This window comes from Martes martes (genome assembly GCF_963455335.1).
Source record: "Martes martes genome assembly, chromosome: X".
NCBI lineage: Eukaryota > Metazoa > Chordata > Mammalia > Carnivora > Mustelidae > Martes > Martes martes.
This window is the reverse complement of record NC_137897.1, coordinates 13,897,162-13,919,882: the sequence shown is the minus strand read 5'-3', so window position 1 is coordinate 13,919,882 and position 22,721 is coordinate 13,897,162. Positions and strand designations below refer to the sequence as shown.

At 42.8% G+C, this 22,721-nt stretch overlaps 1 protein-coding gene across 2 annotated transcripts in view; it reads left to right on the top strand.

The window, feature by feature from the left end:
• The window catches only part of PHKA2 (phosphorylase kinase regulatory subunit alpha 2), a 76,079-nt gene that overhangs the window by 12,723 nt on the left and 40,635 nt on the right, over nucleotides 1-22,721 (top strand). For both annotated transcript variants that reach the window (XM_080794724.1, XM_080794725.1), the window contains exons 2-7: nucleotides 11,991-12,149; nucleotides 15,124-15,171; nucleotides 16,073-16,241; nucleotides 18,163-18,245; nucleotides 20,648-20,728; nucleotides 21,859-21,957. In XM_080794724.1, coding sequence (XP_080650850.1) covers nucleotides 11,991-12,149; nucleotides 15,124-15,171; nucleotides 16,073-16,241; nucleotides 18,163-18,245; nucleotides 20,648-20,728; nucleotides 21,859-21,957 — 639 coding nt within the window. The remainder of the gene's footprint in view (nucleotides 1-11,990; nucleotides 12,150-15,123; nucleotides 15,172-16,072; nucleotides 16,242-18,162; nucleotides 18,246-20,647; nucleotides 20,729-21,858; nucleotides 21,958-22,721) is intronic.

Here is a 22,721-nt window from a genome sequence, read left to right as displayed (position 1 = left end):
ATGTATAATTAGCCCCAGGGGTACAGGTCTGTGAATCGCCAGGTTTACACACTTCACAGTATGTTTTTAAACATTTAAAACAAAATTTTATTTTAACTAGGTTCCACGCCTGGTGTGGGACTTGAACTCATGACCAGGAGATTAAGAGTCACATGCTCTGGGGCACCTGAGTGGCTGAGTCGGTTAAGCGTCTGCCTTCAGCGCAGGTCATGATCCCAGAGTCCTGGGATCAAACCCCACATGGGGCTCCCTGCTCAATGGGGAGTCTGCTTCTCCCTCTGCCTGTGGCTCCCCCTGTTTGAGCTCGCTCACTCTCGCTCTATCTCAAATAAATAAAATCTTTAAAAAAAAAAAAAAAGAGTCACATGCTCTGCTGACTGAGCCAGCCAGGCACCCCAGGTGTAATCATTTTAAAACAAAGGTTATTGGAATTCCCACTGTACCAAAACCTCTCAAGTCCAAGGCATTGCCCTTCCCTATCCCCTTTAATATTTTAAGTGGTAGTTCCAGAATAAAATTACAGCACAAAAAAATGAATTTAAACGGTTTTTGGAGTTTTTATAACAGAATTTTCCACTTTCTGTTTTTTGCTTTACCAACATAGGGGTGGAGGGGGGGTGATGGCGAGTAATCCTCTATTTTCAGCATTTGTCCTAGTCTCTTCTAGGTGTTACATTTGAATGATTGAGTTGTACTTTCCTCTCTTGGAGCTGAGCAAGGCAGTGACGTGTCCTTAGCCGTTCTTAATCTAAAGGAAAAAGGACTGAGGGTATGGGTCAGCTGGAAGCCTCTGACCTCTGTCTCCTGAAGTATAGGAATATAGGGGAAGCTTCACAGAGGAGCAAACATGTGGAGAGGCATTTGCCATGAGGGCACTATGGGCACCCAGGCCAGAAGTGTGAGAGCAGAGCCTGTGCAGGAAACTTGAATTCAGGTTTTGGGGCAGGGGCTAAGGAGTGTGTGTGTGTGTGAGGTGGTGAGGCTGGATGTGAGAGGAAGAGCCCAGCCCATACCTGCTGAGCCTTGTAGGGCAATCTAAGAGACTCAGATTCTGTTTTATAGGATTGGAGCATTCTGAGCAGGGCAGTGAAGTCTTGAGATTCTAGTTCTTTCTGTGACCTTCCTTTGTGGAGGATGGATTGGAAGGAACCAGTATTTTTTTTTTAAAGATCTTATTTATTTATTTGATAGAGAGCATGGGTGGGGGGAAGCAGAAGGAGAGGGAGAAGCAGACTCCCTACTGATCAGAAAGCCCCATGCAGGGCCTGTTCCTAGGACCCTGAATCTCACAACCATAACACTGAGCAAAAGCCAGACATGAAAGAATATAGTTGTGATGTGATTTATATTAAGAAATATATATATATATATATTTGGGGCACCTGTGTGGCTAGGTCAGTTAAGCATCTGCCTTCGGCTCAGGTCATGATCCCAGCATCCTGGGATCAAGCTCCGAATCCGGGTCATGGCTCAGCTGGAAACCTGCTTCTCCCACTCCCACTCCCCCTGCTTGTGTTGCCTCTCTCACTGTCTCTGTCAAATAAATAAATAAAATTTTTGTGGGCGGGGGAAGCTAACAGTAATGAAGAAGGTGCTGGCCTAAGGTTATAGACCTCCAGTTCAGTGAAACAAAAGGGAACAGAATTGGGGATTTGGAAATAAACCACCACATTTATGGTCAGGTGATTCTCTACAAGGGTGTCAAGTCAGTTACATGGAGAAGGAATACTCTTCAGTAAACAGTACTGGGGCAATTAGATATCCACATGCAAAGCAATGAAGGGACCTCTTCCTTGTACCATATACAAAAATTAATTCAAAATGGATCATAAACCTAAATGTAAGAGCTAAAACTATAAAACCCTTAGAAGAAAACGCAGGAATAGTCTTCCTGACTTTAGGGAAAGCAAAGACTCCTTAGTACAATAACAAGAGCACAAGGGACAAAAGGAAAAAAATAGACAAATTGGACTTTATTAAAAAATGACTATTGAGCTGTAAACCATACCATTAAAGTGAAAAGACAACCTACAAAATGGGAGAAAATTGTAAACCACGTGTATGTTAAGAGACTTGGTTCAAGAATACATAAAGAGCTGTTAAAATTCAATATTAAAAAATGAATAACAATTTAGAAATTGGCAAAGTGTCTGAATAGACATTTCTCCAAAAGTGATATAAGAATGACCAATAAGCACATGAAAAGATGCTCTTATCACTGTGGTAAGGAAATGCAAATCAGGACCACAATTGAGATACCGTTTCACACCTACTAGGATCAATGCGATGAGAAAGACAGATAAATTTTTTATTATTATTAACAAATAATATATTTGTTTCAGGGGTACAGGTCTATGATTCATCAGTCTTACACAATACACGGCGCTCACCACAACACATATCCTCCCCAATGTCTATGACCCAGCACCCCCAACCCTCCCACTCTCCTGTCCTCTCCAGCAACTCTCAGTTTGTTTCCTGAGATGAAGAGTCTCTTATGGTTTGTCTCCCGGTCTGGTCGTGCCTTGTTTCATTTAACAGATAAATTTTGACAAGATATAGAGATATTGGAATCCTCGTACATTGCCAGTGGAAATTTAAAATGGTGTAGCCTCTTTGGAAAACAGTTTTGCAGTTCCTCAAAATGTTACACTTAGAGTTGCCATATAGCCAGAAATTCCACTCCTAGGTATATATCCAAGAGAACTGAAAACACATGTCCACACAAAAACTTATAAAGGAATATTCATAGCAGCATTATTTATAATATCCCCAAAGTGGAAACAACCAAAATGTTCATCAACTAATGAGTGAGAACACAAAATGTACTATGTTTATACAATGGAGTATTATTTGCAATAAGAAGGGATGTAGTACTACTACATCTACAACACTGACAGATCTTGAACACATTATGCTAATTGAAAGACCCTGAGCATATAAGATATCACATATGGTATGAGTCCATTTATACAAAATGTCCAGAACAGGCAAAACTATAGGACCGAAAGTAGATTAAGGGTTGCCTAGGCCTGGGGGATTGAGGGTTGGAGACAGATGGGAAATGACTTTTAACAGGTAGGTAGGGGCTTTCTTTTGGGAGTGATGAAAATATCCTAAAATTAACCCTGATGTTTCTGTTAGTATGTGACTATAGCAAAAACCATTGAATTGTATCCTTTAAATGGGTAAAGTGTATGTTGTATGAATTATATCTCAGTAAAACTTTTTTAAAAAATGTGCTAGAAATCATAATACGTTTCCTTTTATTATATATTTAGTGTACAGTTCTGTGAATTTTAAAACATGTAGGGTCATGTAACCATAACCATAATCAAGATACAAAGCAGTCCCTTCAAGCCCCCAAAATCTGCCTCCTGCTACCCCTTTGTCACACTCTCTCCCCACCCCTAAGCCTTGGAAACCGCTGATCAGTTCTCCATCACTGTAGTTTTGTCTTTTGGAGAATGCCATATGAGTGGAATCATGTGATATGTAACCTCTAAGAGTGGCTTCTTTTATTTAGCATAAGGCCTGTGAGATTCACCCAAGTTGCTGTCTGTGTCAATAGTTTGTTCTTTTTCATTGCCAAATAGTGTTCATTATAAGGACATGTCACTGTGTTTACCCATTTGCCTATTGAAGGACATTTGAGTTTGCAGTTTTTGGAAGGTAAGAATTGAGCTGCCTTACACATGCATGTAGAGTTTTTTATTTCTCTAGAGTAAATATTCAGGGACAGAATTGCTGGGTTGTAGGATAAGTGTTAAAATTTATTAGAAATCGTCAAAGTGTTTTCTAGAGTGGCAGCACTGTTTTTGCATTCCCACCAGCAATGTATGGGGATTCTAGTGATTCTCCATCTCTGTCAACATGTGGTATTGGCAGTATTTTTAATTTTAGCCATCTTAATAGGTATGTAGTGGTATCTCATAGAGGTCTTAAATTTGCATTTACATAATAGCTAATGATGTTGAGCTTTTGATGTGCTTATTTGTCAATCATATATCCTCTTTGATGTAGTGTCCAAGTCTTTTTGTTTGTTTTTACCAATTTTTAAATTAGGTTGTTTTCTTGCTGTTGCATTTTGAGAGTTCTCCATATATTCTGGATTTCTCTTGCTGAGTATGCAACTCACAAGTAGTTTCTCCTAGTCTGTAGCTTGTCTTTTTATCTCTTAACAGTGTCCTGCACAGAGCAAAAGTTTTTACTTTTGCTAAAGTCCAATTTTTAATTTTTCTTCTATGGATCGTATTTTTAGTATCATAGCTAATTCTGCCTGACTGTAGGTAATGAAGGTTTTTCTTCTATGTTTACTTACCAAAGTTTTATAAGTTTCCATTTAACATTTAGATCTGTGATTCCTTTTAACTTAACTTTTGTACAAGTTGTGAGATTTGGATTGAGATTCGTATTTTTGCGTATGGATGTCCAGTTGTTCTAACACCATCCATTTCTTAAATTTTTTCCATTATGTAGCTTTTATTTTGCTCATTACTTTTGGTATTTGCCTTGTTTTATAACCATGTCAACAACTATTTTGACATCTAAGTTTTACTGTTTTTGTTTACTCACCTAATATTTTAAAAGATACATCTTTTTTTTTTTAAAGATTTTATTTATTTATTTGACAGACAGAGAACACAAGTAGGCAGAGAGGCAGGCAGAGAGAGAGAGGAAGGGAAGCAGACTCCCTGCTGAGCAGAGAGCCTGATGTGGGACTCGATCCCAGGACCCCGGGATCATGACCTGAGCCGAAGGCAGAGGCTTTAACCCACTGAGCCACCTAGGCGCCCCTAAAAGATACATCTTTTTATTATTTTTGTTCTTTCCTCCAGTGGCTGTAATATTTGAGTAGTTATTGATATTTTGTGTATAGTATAATGGTTCAACAACGATGTACATTATGAAATGCTCACCACAATAAGTGTAGTTATCATCTGATGCCATATGAGGTTTTTATAGTATTGCTGACTATATTTCCTATGCTGTACTTTTCATCCCTGTGACTTATTTGCTTTGTAACTGGAAGTTTGTGCCTCTTAATCCCTGCCACCTGTTTCATCCTCCCATGCCCATGCCCCTCTGGCAACCACCATTTTGTTTTCTGTATTTATGAATCTATTTTCTACTTTTTTTTTTTAATATATTCCACACATAAGTGAAATCGTATTTGTCTTTCTGTCTCTGACTTCACTTAGCACAATACCCTCTAGGTCCATCAATATTGTCACAAATGGCACAATATCATTTTTTTTATGGATGAGTAGTATTCTATTGTACATATATACATATACCATATCTTCTTTACCCATTCACTTATCAGTGAATGGATGAATCACCTGGATTGCTTTCATGTCTTGGCTGTTGTAGATAATGCTGCAGTAAACATGAGAGTGCAGATATCTTTTTTAATAAGTGTATTCATTTTCTTTGGATAAATACCTAGTAGTGGAATTACTAGATTGTAGGTTATTTCCATTTTTAATATTTTGAGGACCCTCAATACTGTTTTCCACAGTGGCTGCACCAATTTGCATTCCCACCAACAGTGCACAGATGTTTCCTTTTCTCCACAACACTTGCTATTTCTTGTCTTTTTCATTTTAGCCATTCTAACAGGTGTAAGGTGATCTCATTGTGGTCTTGATTTGCATTTCCCTGGTGATTAGTGGTGTTGAGCATTTTTCATGTGTCTATTGGTCTGTTTCTCTGGATACAAAAATGTCTATTTAGATCTTCTTCCCATTTTAAAATCAGATTATTTGTTTTTTTGTTATTGAGTTATATAAGTTCTTTATATATTTTGGAATTAAACCCCTTATTGGATATATTATTTGCAAATATCTTCTCCCATTCAGTAAATTGTCTTTTTATTTTGTTGGTGATTTCCTTCACTGTGCAAAAGCTTTTTATTTTGGTGTAGTCCCAATGGTTTATTTTTGCTTTTGTTTCCCTTGCCTGAGGAGACCTATCCATAAATATGATGCTAAGGTCAGTGTCCACGTGATTACAGCCTATGTTTTATTTTAGGAGTTTTATGGTTTCAGGTCTTGTGTGTAAGTCTTTAATCTGTTTCAAGCTAGTTTTTGTGTATGGTGTAAAAAAGTGGCCCACCTTCATTCTTTTGCATGTAGCTGTCCAGTTTTCCCAGCACCATTTATTGAAGAGACTGTCTTTTCCGCATTGTATATTCTTGCCTCCTTTGTTGTAGATTAACTGACTATATAATCATGGGTTTATTTCTGGATTCTCTATTCTGTTATAGAGTGCCTATTTTTGTGCCAATACTGCATTGTTTTCGTTACTGTAGCTTTGTAGTATATCTTAACTGGGGTTGTGATACCTCCAGCTTTGTTCTTCTTCCTCAAGATTGCTTTGGCTCTTTGGGGTCTTTTGTGGTTCTTACAGAAATTTTAGGATTTTTTGTTCTAGCTTTGTGAAAAATGCTATTGGTATTTTTTTTTTAAAGATTTATTTATTTGAGGGTGAGAGAGAGGGCAAGCGAGCACAAGTGGGGGAAGGGGGAGAGGGAGAGAATCTTCAAGCAGACTCCCTGCTGACTGGGGATGCCAACGTGAGGCTCAATCTCATGACCCATGACATTGTGACCTAGGCCCGAAACTAAGAGTAGGATGCTTAATTGACTGAGCCACGCTGGTACCCCAAATGCTATTGGTGTTTTGGTAGGGATTACGTTGAATCTGTAGATTCTTTGGTTAGTATGGGCATTTCAACAATTAATTTAATTTAATTAACTTAATAATTCTTCCAATCCATGGGTATCGTGCATCTTTCCATTTGTGTGATTCAGTTCTGAAAAGTTGTATGCTTCTAGGAATTTATTTATTTCTTCTTGGTTATCCAATTTTTTGGCATATAACTTTTCATAATATTCTCTTATAACCCTTTATATTTTTGTGTTCCAACACCATTTATAAAAAAGGCTGTTCTTCAGGGCACCTGGCTTTCTCAGTCAGTACAGCATGCGAGTCTTGATCTCAGGGTTGTAAGTTTGAGCCCCATGTTGGGTGTATAGATTATGTAAAAATGAAATCATTAAAAAAAAAAAAAAGGCTGTCCTTTCCCTGTTTGTCTTTAGACTTTCATCAAAAACCAATTGGTGGTATTTGTGTGGATCTATTTCTGGACTCTCTATTCTAGCCACTGTGTATGTATCCCTTAGCTTTTTATTAGGTACAGACACATTTAGGATTGTTATGTCTTCATGGTGAGCTGACCCTATCATTTTTATAACATTTCTTCATTTCCCTGGTAATATTCTTTTCTGTGAAGTCTGTTTTGTCTGATTAATATCTCAATTCCTTTTTCCTCTTCCCCCATCCTAAAGAGTAGGAATTTCATTTTATATAATAGCTTTTTCTAAGCCAAAAAGCAAAATGCAAGTTGTTCATTACCATATTAAACTCTGATCACTTCAGATTCACTTATGGGTGGGCTGTGAGGATGGGGGTCCCAGCCCACCATGGCTAGCAGGTGAGGTCATCATGGCAACATAATTGTTCACATAATAGTTGTTCACAATTATTTGCTTCTCATCCTTAGCGGAGGATTTCACAGGTTTCACGCTGACCTCAGAAACAGCTGTGAGACTCGCTTTCACAGATGAGATGGGAGAAGTAATGTGTCCGTTCTGGCTGGCAGCCTGAAGAGGCAGCTCACGGTTTGCCGTGTGTTTCTTCTCCTTTGCCACGAGCTGGGCAGTGCTGTGGGTACCGGCTGCTGCAGGAGCCTCGTTCTTAGAGGAAGCACAGCCGACCAGGGGTGGACACGAGGTGTGGAGGAGGAATGTTCGTTGTTATAAGCCACCAAGATTTTAGTGGTGTTTGTTACCACAGCACAGAAGCCAAGCCCTGGGCCCAATGTATTCTAGAACTTTCTCTCATAAACAGGAGCCAAAAAGGGCACTTTCTCTAAATTAGAAGTGAAGAAGTGGTGGAGAAGGTAGGCGGGGCTGACAGACGACTGAACCTGAATGACAGAATGCTCGGCTCTTGGCCCCTTGCCCTCAGTGAGACACAATTTATGTTGGGCTTCTCTGACTCAGGCCTCGTCTCCTCGAGTTTAAGGATGTCATTGCCAGTTCCCTTGCAGCAGGGGTGCTGAGTCCCCTGGCTCAGGCCTGTGCCATCTCCTCTAAGCCCACACTGGGCCACTACCATTGACTCCTCACGGCTCTCCCAGTAGCTCAGTTGTCTGCAATCTGCCCCATCCTCTTCCGTCATGGCCCCACACCTGTCACCTCAGGAGATGGCTGTCGAGTGCTCTTGACACTTATTACAGAATTTGTCACCAAGATTTATTTTTTCAGGTGGCGCACATAGAGAGTTTAGTAAAATAAACAGAAAGGGAAGATTTATTTGAATGAGCGAAAATCAGGGCTGAAGAAGAGGAAAGGCAAAGACCTAGAGAAGATAGAGTCGCCAGGGTTTTTGTGTCAAACATAACAATGGGATAAATCTATTCACTAGCAGTATTTACTATAAAAATAAAAGAAGGCACCAGGCTTTTTTATTCCCCCTAAAAAAACTAATGATGGTTACATTAAGCTAACTTGTAGATTTTTCCCCCTAACTACCATCTCTATCTGATTTCCTAAAATAATTATACAAAAAAGTAACATGAATGAAATCTGTTCAAATAGGTTGATGATATAGTGAGCAGTTATCGAGCACTGATTTGTGCTAGACATAGTCCAAAATGCTTGATTTGAGTTTACTCCTGTAATTCTCACAAACACCCCTGTGAGGTCTAGGTACTGTTCTAATCCCCGATGGGTAGACAGAGACACGGAAGTAATTTGTTCCAGGTCAGCTGGACGATAGTAGAGCTTTTTACACAGCCGTCTGTTTCCAGAACCTGTGCTCTTAAACACAATACACTGAAGGTTATGTGTGGGCATCCACAGAAATAGATTATATTTTTAAAAGACTGGAAGGAGCAGAAGGCTAAAATGATCCTGAGGCCATAGGCTTAGCCTGAGCAGATCTACCCACTTGCCTCCTGTTGTCCACAGTTTGCTTGTTTCTGTTTAGCTTGTAAAATTTGCATCTGCTGCGGAGGCCTTTTGTTCCCCCTCCATTTAGATGGCTAAGGCAAGTAAAAGACCTAGAGCTCGAAGGAGATGGACCTGTGGGGTGGGTCACGGAAGCCGGTGAGCCAGAGGGCAGGCGGCACCATGTAAGCCGGCTCCAGGTGGGGGAGGCGCCCGCAGGCAAAACCACTGGCTTGGCCTGAGAGGGAGGGACAGCAGACCCGCCTTCATGCCAGACTGTCTCCCAGTCTGTGCTCTTTTCAGGTGTCCTGAATTACATCAAAATGGAACCTCCCACATCTTCCGGCACCACGCATTATTTTTCATAGATTTTAAGAGAGAAGCAAGTGTTAGCTGCGGCTGCCATAACAAATACCACAGACCAGGGGCTTAAGCAACAGAGGTTTATTTCCCACAGTTCTGGAGGCTGGGAGGTCGGAGATCAGGGGGCCAGCGTGGTCAGGTTCTGGTGAGGGCCCTCTTCTGGTTGTAGACAGGCGGCTTCTTCTTGCATGCGTGCAGAGAGAGAGCAAGCTAGCATTCTGGCCTCCTCCTGTAAGGACACTAGGTCCCCTTTGTGAGGACTGTATCCTCATGACCTAATCGCCTCCCAAAGGCCGCACCTTCAAATAGCATCACATTGGGAATTAGATTTCAATGTATGAATATGGAGGAGACAGGGGCACCCTGGTGGCTCAATCAGTTAACTGTCCACTCTTGATCTCAGCTCAGGTCTTGATCTCAGGGCCGTGAGTTCAAGCCCTGCATTATGTTCCATGCTAAGCATGGAGCCTACTTAAAAAATAATAATCAAATAAAACGAATATGGGGAGACACAAACATTCATTCCATTAACAGTAAGGATTCTTTCACTGAGTGCAGCAGCACCCCAAGTTAACACGGTTTGAGTATGGAGTTTTGAATGTGGGGATCTCCAAAACACCTAGACTGTGTCTCTGTAGTGGAACGAGGGGTTCAGACATTCTAGCTCTGGGTAAGGATAAACTAATCCACTTCAACAGTTAAACCCAAACTGAAGAATCAAAGAAGTAACTTTCAGTTAAGAGGACAGTAACATTTCATAATCCAAACCACACTTGGCACTATGTGTAAGCGGTCACTGCTGTGTCATTGGAAGGCTGTTTGTCTTTGTGGACTCACGGTTGATGGGTATGCCAGGAAGGGGTTGATTTCTTTCCCTGGATCTCCTGACTAGTTGCTGTCCTGGGATTAGCCAGCCGGCCTCAGAACAGTTCCAGTTGCTTATGTTGGACATTGTTGGTGCAAATCACTGTGTGATTTTCCCGTCGTCCACTGTTGGAATAAGACTTGTACCTTCACTCAGCCATTTCTAGACTTCAGTTCTAGACTTTAAAAAATGATTGATTTGTAATTGTTGGCTATGAAACAGTGTTAAAATACAGAATGCTGTTGCCCCTGAGGGCAGTATCAGTTGAGCTTTAGATGTTTTTGAAGAGGGCATAGGTTAGTTAAAGGAGAAACTCAAATATTTACTTCCTTATGTGGGACCATTTGAAACTATACCAATTTTTTTTTAACCTAATATCCATGGTAATATCACTTTGAAAGGACCCAAATTTTTTCATGAGCCTTCTTGTAGATAATTAAGTACCCTTTTGATTAATTTTGTTTGAGCTGGCAAAGCTCTGTATTTTATTAGGTGTATTTTATTAGGTACATATTTCTTTGCATATTTTCAGGAAAAGTCAACAAGACTTTATCTTTATGTGACTCTTTTTTACCTTACCATTTTATTTCTAGGCACAGAGTTTATTAGCACTGGTTTTTAAGAAAAATAGCTTTATTGTGATATAATTTACTTATCATATAACTTATCTGTTTAAAATAAACAATGTAATGGTTGGTAATATATTCACAGAGTTGTGTACCGTCACCACAATTTTGGAACAATTTGATCACCCCCAGAAAGGAAGAAACCTGTTAACAATCACTCACTCCCCACTTCTCCCATCCTTCCCCCAACCCCAGCCCTAGACAACCACTAATCTACTTTCTATCTCTACAGATTTGCCTATTCTGGACATTTCTTATAAATGGAACCATGCAATATGCAGTCCTCTGTAACCAGATTTTTCACTTCGCATCATGTTTGCAAGGCTCATGCGTGCTGTAGCATATCTTAGCACTTCTCTTCTTTTTGTTGCTGAATAATATTTTGTTGTTTGTATAGACCACATTCTGTTCATTCATCAGTTGATAGGCATTTGGGTTGTTTCCACTTTTGGGTTATTATGAATAATGCTGTCGGGAATATTGTGTATACTTTTTTGGTGTGAAGATCTGGCTTTTTAGTGACTCAGCTGTCCTTTTAAATATCGTAGCTAAGTAGGACCCCCGATGTCCGCTTGCCTAGTGCTTCCTTTTCAGGCGCGTGAAGTGTCTGGATCACAGACAAGGCGGTGGAGGCCCAGTTAAGGTAGGCGGCTTCCCCTGGCGCACAGAGCTAGACTGGTGGAGTGGGACCCTGCATCTGGGTCTCTTGCTCCCAGGGTCAGTGCTTCACCAACTGGTATAGAAACACGAAGGCAGAAGAAGACTTAAGGCTTCAGTGCACAGATCTGTGAAGGTCTGTAGGCTTTTTCTGTTTGCTCTTTCTTCTCTTTGTCACAACAGCAGATGTGGTTGGAAAGCAAAAGAATAAGAACATCAGAGTTAGAACATTCCTTAGAGACTTTCTCGTCTAGTATTTCCATTATACAGATGAGGAAACCAAAGCCCAGAAAAGTGATGTCCCTTCTCACCTGAGATCATGCTGTTGGTGGCAGAGCAGGGACTAGAACTCCGATTTCTACTCTTCACCCCAGCCCTCATTGTGCCCCCAAAGGGTGAGCATTCGTTTGCCAAGAGCTGGGCGAGGGTGGTGCCGAGTCATTTTGTGTCTCTTCTCTAATAGAATCCCGTCACAGGGCTGCTGTCGGCCAGTCATGAGCAGAAGGATGCCTGGGTGCGGGATAACATCTACAGCATTCTGGCCGTGTGGGGCCTGGGCATGGCCTACCGCAAGAACGCCGACCGTGATGAGGACAAGGCCAAAGCCTACGAGCTGGAGCAGGTAACACTGACTGGCAGCCATGTCTTGGCTGCTCAGTGCCTTTTCCTTAAACAAAAAAGCCCGAAAGTAGCTGTGCAGCACAGTTCGGTACAGGTATCGCCTCCACTTCTGCTGTAGAGTATTTTAGGGAGGCACTTAGGTGGTCTCCTTGGTCGTTCTTGTTGAGATTTTTTCCCCCTGCTTAAATAAATAACCAAACCACACAATTCTGGAAAGGAAAGGAAAGGAAAGCATCCAAATTTCTAACTAGCTACATTTCTCTCACACATCCTCTGTCAATTTTATATTTACTTATATACAAAATGTCCTTATAAACTAATACAATTGTATTTAAAGAGTCAGCCACCAGAAATATCCATTCCAAAGTGCGGTAGTCTGGAGTAGTCATGTTGAAAGGGTATTTCTCCAAACGGTATTGCTACTGCTTAAAACAATATGGAATTTCCCTTAGAAATTCCTTTCCAGATGGAACCATTCCAAAGCAGTCTTGTGAATTTATAGTCAGTCGCCCTTTCATTTTGAACCACATTGGTGTTGTCCAGTATTCAGGCCTATGTGACCATACGGCGTGACGCAGTCCTTTTATTGATTTCCAAAATGAGAAACCGACATACTCACAAAGATCTGCCATCACCGAGTATGTAAGAAAATAGTCTGCCCTTGAGCAGAGGAGGTATTTTCAGAATATTTTGAGTGAGAGCGTTGAGGTGGGGAGCATTGACGAAGAACACTGTAGCTCTCTTAGCATGAGAGCCTCTGGGATTGATGTTTGATTCACATGTTCCTCATTGGCCCTCACAGCCAGTGGGTTATCAGGTCCAGGAAGAGTTCTTAGGGCCTAATCAGTGCTTGCTACAGCAGCCAAAGTGGGCAGCAGTGGCAGGAGCCTTGACGGCAGTAGAAACTAATAGAGAAAGCCGGTCTGTGGGAGCAAGGGAAGGACTGTTTGGATTTGAATCATTCAAAAAAAAAAAAAATCATTTGGAAGTGAATCATTCTTTAGCAGTATAATAATTTAATGTGGATGTTCATCAAACTTCCCATCCTCCTTTGAGACAAAATCACAGTAAAGCTTGCCTGCCCGTATACACGAGCACACGCGTACACCGTGTACCTGGGTACCTCTCCTCTGTCCGCGTTTCCTGATGCAGGCTAGAGCTGACTAGATTTGCTGTGCTGTGACTGACAGCAGTGAGACAAGAACAGGCCACATTGTTGTGCTGAGTGTGGTTAATAATAAAGAGGGACCTTTCCCTTGATTATGGAGGATAACACAGGATCTTCCCATGAACCTCAGCAGGGCTGCTGTTGCTTTTGTGGTGTAGGAAGTATAGTTATTCATTGTGTGAGACTGTCCCGCTTATTGAGAGATACTTGGGCTCCCTGGGCCCTACTCACTAGATGCCAGTAATCCCCACCTTCATCATGGTGACAATAAAAATGCCTCTAGCCCCACATCTCAAGATGTTCCTCCACCCCTGGGGGATGGGAATGTCACCCCCAGTTGGGAACTGCTGTGCTTCTTTGTAATGGAAAGAAACTTTATTTGAGGGGAAGTCGGTTGACAAATATTTGTGCTATACACATAGAAAATTTTAATTATAACATTGGTATTTCTACCTTATGAGGTAACATTTTCTGCCTCAGAAGAGTTTATATCCTCTTTAAAAAAAAAAAAAGAAATATTTTATTTATTTATTTGACAGAGATGGACATCGAGAGAGGGAACACAAGCAGGGGGAGTGGGAGAGGGAGAAGCAGGTTTCCTGCTGAGCAGAGAGCCCGATTCGGGGCTCGATCCCAGGACCCCAGGATCATGACCCAAGCCGATGGCAGACGCTTAACGACTGAGCCACCCCAGGTGCCCTGAGTTTATGTCCTAAAATGAGATTGTATTCTAGAATCCTAGGATTTTAAAGGCAGAAGGATCTGAAGGATGATTCATTCCAGATTTTTCTCTGGTAATGAACTTTCTTGGCCTTTCACTATATTCCTCCCCTGCAGACCGTGTACATTCTACAAGAGAAGAGATGCTCATGGTCCTAGGGAAGGAACTTCTTTCAGCCGGGCTACTTCGACCTACAGAATATCCCATTCTGTAGCCACTTGTGAATTAGTTGTATATTATTTTTAACAGGACGGATTAAGACCAGCCTTTTGATGTGTCTGAATTGTGGAGGAAGTGAGAGGCAGTATAGCGTATTGACTAAGAGCTCAAACTCTGGAGTCAGATCCCAGGCTGTGGGCTCTGGCCTTGCTCCACCCCTTGCCTGCTGGCAGACGTTAGCAACGTTGCCTCATCTCTCTCAGCCTCAGCTTCCTCATCTATAAAGTGGGGTAATAATAACACCCACCTCATAAGGTTGTTGCAAGAATTAGACCAAATCCAGTCCCGGTCAAGGCTTTTGTACAGTGCCTAGACAGAATGTCTGATTATCCTAGTACTATGGCTATTATTCATAATGATAATGACAATAGTTGGTTGCAATATGTATTATTAAGAGACCGTGGCAGCTGCTTGCATTTTGTAAGAACTTTACTCAACAGTCCTGTGACGGCATCGCAGATGGCTCTTCTGGCGAAGCGTCATTACTTCGGGGCAAGCGTGGTAGACTTAATTCATCTTTGGCGTAACAAAAAAAAAAAAAAAAAGAATTACATCAGAATTTAGCATCAGGGTACCAGGCTTATAAAAATTGTCTTGCCAAAATACCAGTGAGGAGTCACTGGATTTCAGAACCGGAGGTACCATCCGGTCCAACCCCTTTATTTGAGGTAAGTCACTGCATCAAGATTTTCGTTCTCTGTGAGGGAGCGGAGATCACCTCAACAGGCCAAACGCTTGTATGTGCTCAGGACGCGCCTTCTCAGGGAGGTCTGTGGGCAGCCCTGGCTGACGGGCCGTGGGGTGAGGCGGTGGCTTTCACGGAGCAGGGAGGCTGGCCCTGTCACTGATCCCACTTTATTTCCACAGAACGTGGTGAAACTGATGCGGGGTCTTCTCCAGTGCATGATGAGACAGGTAGGCAGAAAATGACAAGTGTGTTTTCAGGTCGTCTGAGTGGGTATTCTGTCACTTTCATGGTGACCGCTAACATTCCTAAAGTGTTTTGAGCTTTTCTTCTCAAGTGGAAGAGAAGTTGAGAACACTTTGCTTACTTTGTCCTTTAAAATTATCTTCACTAATCTTATCCTCCTATAGAACCATAGACTCCGAGGACCCTGTTTCTTGCAATCTCTTTTGAAGAGTTACTTGTATAGAAGGAGAACATGCCTTTTTTTGAAAATTGAGATGAAATCATTGTTTTCAAAAGCCACTCTCGGACAGCCGTGTAGTACTGTTTATTCTGTTGAGTTTATAAAAGGGTTTCTTTTCATTTGAGTTGAAAATGCTTGAGTGTTTAAAACGTGGCATTTCAGGCAGGGGTAAATAAAATAATTCACTGAGCTCATACTATGCACAGAGCATCATACCAGGATCCTCACGGATTCCAAAATGAATGATGCTGGCCCCGCCCTTCAGCAGCATGTGCCTGGTTACTCTTTAAAGCCCCAGTGGGTCTTTTCCTTTGGACCCTGAAGTTTAAACAAGTCCTCTCTCTCCCCCTCTCTCTTGCCGAGCACCTACCGGGTGTCACAGCTCCTGCTGGGCTTATGCAGACAAGGAAACCCTTTGGCTTGACCCCTTGTCCTGCAGAGCTTGTTAAAATCCCACTGCGCTAGGCCATCTCTGGGGTGGGCAGGGAGAATCCCCCACACAGCGCCCCGTGTGGTGCTCACTACTGGACATGTGCTGCCCTCCATCTCTCTGGCTCCTGGAGGTAGCGGCTAAGAGGTCTAGGACCAAGAAATGGACCCCGGACGAGGCCTGTGCCAGCCATGAGCCCCTTAACCATGTGGAGCCGGCCTGCTCTCTCCCTCAGGTGGATAAAGTGGAGAAGTTCAAGCACACTCAGAGTACCAAAGACAGCTTGCACGCCAAGTACAACACTGCCACCTGCAGCACCGTGGTGGGCGACGACCAGTGGGGCCATCTCCAGGTGGATGCCACCTCCCTCTTCCTCCTGTTCCTGGCCCAGATGACTGCCTCTGGTGAGCCCCGGCCCTTGGAGCCCATTGCACAGGGAGTGGCAATCCGGAAGGGGGTGGGGAGCGGCAGGCAGTGATCCAAATTCAAAATAAGTTATTTCTGTAAAGAAAAAGCGTGCATCTTTAGAATGTCATGTACGCTGACTCTGACCTGTCAGGCCAGCTCTGGTAGCATCTCTCTGGTTGATCCCAAAGCTGGCCTGGCCCCTTCACCTTTTCCTCTCACCCCCTCTTCTAGACACATCCTCATTTACCCGAATCATCTTCAAACAACCTAATTTCTAGAACCCAGCTGTCCACCCAGAGTGGTCAGTCAGTCCATAGCCTCCATGCTGGGAGTGAGCCAGAAACTCCCTGACTGTGAACATTGTTCCTCAGCCCAAGCTGTTGGCTTCCATGGCAGCTTGGACACCAGGCCCCCTGAGCTCCAGACCACAGTGTGTTTCTGCTAACCAGACGGTCTGCTGTAACCGTCTCCGGGGATTAGGTCATTTAGCTGCTGCATCTCAGAGTTCTTATCCCCAGTCCAGTACACTGGCCTTCTGAGTTAGGGGCTTCCCATGAATTTCAGTCTGCAATTGTGAAACGCTAAAGGTGGCAGAAATCAGTAAATAATCCTGTTATAGCTTTGCGAATAAACCAGGCATTTATTAAAAAAAAAAAACTTTTTGAAAAGTTATGAAAATTAAGATGAGCTCACTGTAAATAGTTTGGAAAATAGAAAAGAATTCCACTGCCAATTTTCATTTAAATGTGTCTCCTCTAAGTCTTTTTTTTTTTTCCCCAATTTAGGGTCATATTGTTTACATAAATAGTAGCTTTTGTTATATAGCACTATAACTTAAGCATTTTCCCCATGATCTTACAAGCTCCTCATAAATATAATTTTAGTGACTTTGTCAATGAATGTGCCATAATCAAACTATTCCTTTATTCCTTTTTTCCCCCTAGTGTAACTGATATTGCAATACCAACTTTTTTTTTTTTTTTGAAGATTTATTTACTTGAGAGAGAGAGGTTGGGGGAGACGGGCAGACCGAGACAGGGAGAGAATCTTCAAGCAGACTCCCTGCTGAGCATGGAGCCCGACGTGGGGCTCAATCCCAGGACCCCAAGGTCATGATCCAAGCTGAAATCAAGAGTCGGCTGCTTAACTGACTCAGCCACCCAGGTGCCCCAAAATACCAACTTTGACCCCATCTCTACTTGCTTCCTTCTGTCGGATAGCCTTCAGAGGCTACTTACATATATTACCAAATCATTTGCAAAACAGTTTACTAGTTAAACTCCCCCTATTGATCTAAGAGTTCCCATCTTACTATATCCCTACCAGCCTCAAAAATCTGTACTTTCAAAATACGTACATTAGCCATAATCACCTAAACATTCAAGGGCCCCAGCAAAAATCCAGCTCTTTCGATCACCACCTACTTCAGGGAGTCAGTGTAGCCCCCCTGGGGAGGTCTGGGGAGCTCACCTTCCCACAAGGTCAAGGGCTTTCTCTTGAACTTGGGGGCTCTACTTTACCTGTCTGCTACAGGGGAAGGATACCTACCCTTTGGCTCACTCAAGGATAAGAACAGTATCTGGTTGCTCTGGGCTAAAATTTGTGCTTTGTTGGAAACTTCTTTGTGCAAATCCAACACTAGCAGAAGGCCCCACACCCCTTTCAGCCTTTTCTACCCATAGGCACACCTGCCTGCCTTCCCTCCTTTCTCTTTCTGAGATTAGACATTAACTGTTTCAGTTTACTTCAGGTTTAATTTTTGATGTCTAGTAAGATAAATGAAAATGGAAGAAAAAAAAGAAAAATGAAAATAGGGGTACAAGAATTTCTTTCCTAGTGGGATATTTATAATCTGGGATTGGCAGCACACATCTCTCTCTCCACAACATAACTTCATTGTTTGTTTCTCTTTACTAGGTTTACGTATTATTTTTACCCTTGACGAAGTGGCCTTCATACAGAATCTTGTTTTTTACATAGAAGCTGCATATAAAGTTGCTGTAAGTATCCAACCTGGTAGTTTTTCAGGTGTCCCAGTTCAAAACAATAAAAATCATACACGTCTTGGATGGCCAGGCTGTCTGGGCCTGATCAGAAGGTTAGCAAGATTTGAGCTCTAAGATTGTCACCTCTGCACACAAAGTACGCATTTTTGTCCTGGGACCCAATGGAGGAGTTGATGTGTTTGGAAGGCACCACGTGCTCTGTTTGAATCCTTTATGCTTTTAAAAAAATTTTTGGTGAAAAAAGATTTTTGTCTATGTATTTGCCAGAGAGAGAGAGAGAGAGAGAGACAGGGAGAGAACACAAGCAGGGGGAGCAGCAGGCAGAGGGAGAGGGAGAAGCAGGCCCCCGGCTGAGCAACGAGCCCGATACAGGGCTCCATCCAAGGACTCTGAGATCAGGACCTGAGCCGAAGGCAGACGCCTTATGTGTCCTACAGCAGGTGCACAGGCCAGCTGGAATCAGCGTGAAGGGCAGCAGGGTCAGCTTGTTAGTAGGAGCTGCAGTGCAGGGGGGACCCCTCCAGGCAGCCCACAGGCAGAGGGGCTGGGGCCAGATGTGTGCCCCAGGCCAGGTGTGGGTGGCTGTAAATGTGTACAAAGCCCAGTGCCTCTGGGCTGCTCTCTGTTGCAGGGGGTGAATCCTCATGCACTTCTGGTTGTTCTAGAACAACTCATCTGTGCAAAGCTGACTGTAAGGGCGGTAAAGAAAGGGTAGAGTTTGGTTTAAAAAAAAAAAAGCCACTATGGTAAAAAGCAAGGGTCAGCAAACATTTTCGGTAAAGGGCCCAACAGTAAAAAGCTTTTTGGCCTCTGTTGCTTCTCACCTCTACCCTTGTCGCTAAAAGGCAGCGGTAGACAACAGGTGAATGTGTGAGCATGGCTGAGTCCCAGATAGCCCTTCTTTACAGAAATAGGTGGCAGAAGACCAGGTTGGGTCCAAGGGCTTCCTAGGTCTAAAGAGGCGATTCTCAGTACAGGGCAGTCGTCCCCTCCCTGGGGACATTTGGCAATGTCTGGAGATGGTTTTTGCTTGTCACACTGGGGAGGGAGCTACTGGCATCTAGCAAGCGTTGGTGGGGCATCCCGCTGGACAGCCCCACACCAAAGAATGGTCCGGCTCAAAATGCCAGTAGGGCCGAAATCTAAAGAAACCAAAGGGGAGTGGAAAGGGTGGGACTTTAGTTGGACCTTGGAGGATGAGCCGGGTTGGAAAGAGCGGGAGCAGTAATGGGCAGGAATGGGCTCTGAGTGTGGGAGAGGTCCTTGGGGAGAGGGAGTCTGGAGGGAAGTTGGAGACTGAGCAGAGACCAAAGTCCGCTTGTGGGCCTGCAGGGGTGGAGGCCATATAACGGAGGTGTGGCCAGCGGCAGGGAGGTGCCCGAGCCCCTGGGGGATAAGCAGTTTGTCTTTGGAAAATTCTTGCCTAGCGGAGTGAGCTGATCAGAGCAGTGTTTGAGGATGAGTCACTCGGTCTGGGCTTGGAAAGAGAATGGGTTGGAATGTGGAAAAGCCCGGATGCGAGGAGCACTGATTGGAGTCCTGTGGCTCAGATACAAGGCATGCCAGCAGAAAAGAGTCTAACGTCATTCTGGTGTGCCTATGTCTAAATTTGCACATTTTAGAAGTGTTCATTTTGCAGATCAAATAATAATTACTGAAATTTTGGCACTGGTTCTGTTCTTGTCGGCTTGTAATTTTTCAGTAGTGCGTGTAGCACTATTTCAAAACACTACCCAGCGCTTGCCTTTCTTCAGTGAAAATAGGAATTGTAAGTTAGGCATGCATGTATCACAGCCTTTGTACGGAGTGTTCTGAGCCAATTCACAATAATTGGTTTTAAGAGACCAAAAACGTTCAGTATTCTGTTCCTCAATTTTGATTTTGGCCTCTGTTATTTGCTCAGCATTTTCCCCCAAGAAGTAATATTAGAAATAGGTATTAAATTATACTAAATGATTTGGTTGGCTTCAAGCAGTTAGAATACATTTGTTAAAGTTTCTTTTTTTCTATCTTACAATTTGATACAAGTTCAAAGGGATCAGTTAAATACAGGGGCAGCATTTCATTTGATTTGAAGATAAAACATTTTGTTCTCTACAAATCAGGAGTTTCTTACAAATTGATAACTTTTAAGAATAAGAAAATTGAGAGTGTCTTTGCATGCAATTTTGTTCCACTCGAGTATTTACTTGCAAAATTCTGCACAGAGGTCAAATGGAGTGAAACTGAGGGCGAGCATGCCTGAGTATAGAAAGCCATGAATTCCGGAACTTTTGAGAAGAGATATTCATGTTTCTTTGCGCCTGTGGTAACATAAAGGAATTATTTTTCCATAGCACTGCTCCTGTACCTCTTTTTCCTGCTCTGATGACTGCCTTTTTTTATTCCCTCTGCAGGATTACGGAATGTGGGAACGGGGAGATAAGACTAATCAGGGCATTCCAGAATTGAATGCAAGCTCTGTAGGAATGGCCAAGGTGACGCTCTTGACCTGTTTGTTCTTCCTTCTGTGCATTTCTACTGCTTTGATTTGGTTCTCATCTTTAGGAGTTTGGATTGAATCTGATTAGCATATTTTTCAAAAGTTGGCAGCAGGTATGAAATTCAAGTGGCATGTATACCGCAGCCGGACTGAGATTATAGGTAAAGAATGTAGGTTTCCTACTCTGAAATGTGCATGAGCCAGAAATTAAGCACCCTCCTTCCTTATTATCCATCATTATATCTCACAGGTCTAAGGTCTTGCTGTTGTCTGAGCACCTGGGTGTGTGATGTCCACTCTTCTTTTCTGGGTCATAAAGAAGGCCGAAGAATATGACTGCTTTGTAGGGCAAGGCTTACAAGTTCAAAAGTCTGTGGGGGTCAGGTCAGGCAAGGAACGTCAACAAGTGAAGCTGGCCAGATAGAAAAATATTGAAGGGTACTGGGGACACTGGGAACTTTCTCTAAAGGTATTCCAATTCAAAATCAATTTTAAAAATTTCTTTAGGCCAAACAGAACACAGCTGTGGGCCAGAGTCAGTCCCCAGCCACCAATTTACATCTCTTGTCCTAGACATTTCACATGCCTCCCTTCCTGCCTCCCGCTCAAGACTGAAGTTTATCCTCAGAATAAAGACTCCAGAGCTAGAATTTTCAGAGCGACAGGAAATATGTTCTGTGAAGGCCAGCTGACAGAAAACATACTTAATACCAGAAGAATTAACCTTCTTTAAGTGGCAGGCATGCTAACATTAGAATTAACACAAATAAGTGAATGAAAGAAAAGCTGTCCATGAATTTAGTGCCCTCCCCCGCAACCCTGCCAATGTTATGGACTTGTTAATATTTTATGTTTTGGTCAAATACTGATTTCATTTGGGGAAATGTTTGTCTATTTTCTCTTTCTTGTTTCTGCAAAGAGCAGCAATGTGTAGGAAGGGCCTGATTCCACCGAAAATAAGGGTAGAACATGTCTATAGGACACTTTAGCTGAATTTTAAAGATGTGTGTTTCATCACCTTTGGGAAAACATGTATGCTAGATTGCTTAGTGGGAAAGGAAGAGTACTGGATATGGGAGTGTTTGTTTACTAGAAAGAAAAAGTGATTCATTCCTGTGCTTGTAGGCAGCTCTTGAGGCAATTGATGAACTGGACCTTTTTGGAGCCCACGGAGGACGCAAGTCTGTCATCCACGTCCTGCCTGATGATGTCGAACACTGCCAGGTAACAGCTCCAGCCTCTCACAGTCTGGACAGGAGGGAAGGACACTGACAGAGCAGAAGACGTGGGCTCCAGGTCACATCCTTATCTATCTATCTATCTTCCTTCCTTCCTTCCTTTTTTTTTTTTTTTAAGATTTATTTTTAAGTAATCTCTACCCCAACATGGGGCTTGAACTCATGACCCTGAGATCAAGAGTTGTGTGCTCCACCAACCATCCCATACTCCTCACCTTTCTTGCTTGGTGACACTTGGCTTCTCTGAGCTTTAGTTCCCTCATCCATAAAATGGGCCTACTGGCACCTTCCCCTCCTGTCACACAGGGCAGTTATAAGGATCGGAGTAAATCAGCTTAGCTTGTCGGAGTGCTCTGTAAGCTGAGAAGTACTATGGAAACCTGAGACACAATGACGGCGAGGTATATATATGAAGTCAACCATCACAGCAACCTTGTTTGGCTGGAGACAAAATCTGGTCTGCTTTTTGAGCATATAGGTGGTTTTCTCTCAAGTTTCTTTCATGATGCCACCAAATCGAAGGACCAGCAAGCAGTAGTTCACTTGGGGAGGGGTGGAGATGGGCAGAAAGGATAGTGGAGGAGAGCTGAGATGGAAGAAATGGCAAATTAGTGGACCCTACCTGAAATAAAGGTCAGAGAAAGCAGGGATTTGTTGCAGGTTAGGAGACTCCATCAAGCAGACGGTAGGTCCCCTGTTGCTAGTCAGTCAGCAAACTCTTACTTACCGAGGGCCCACTGTGTGCCACAG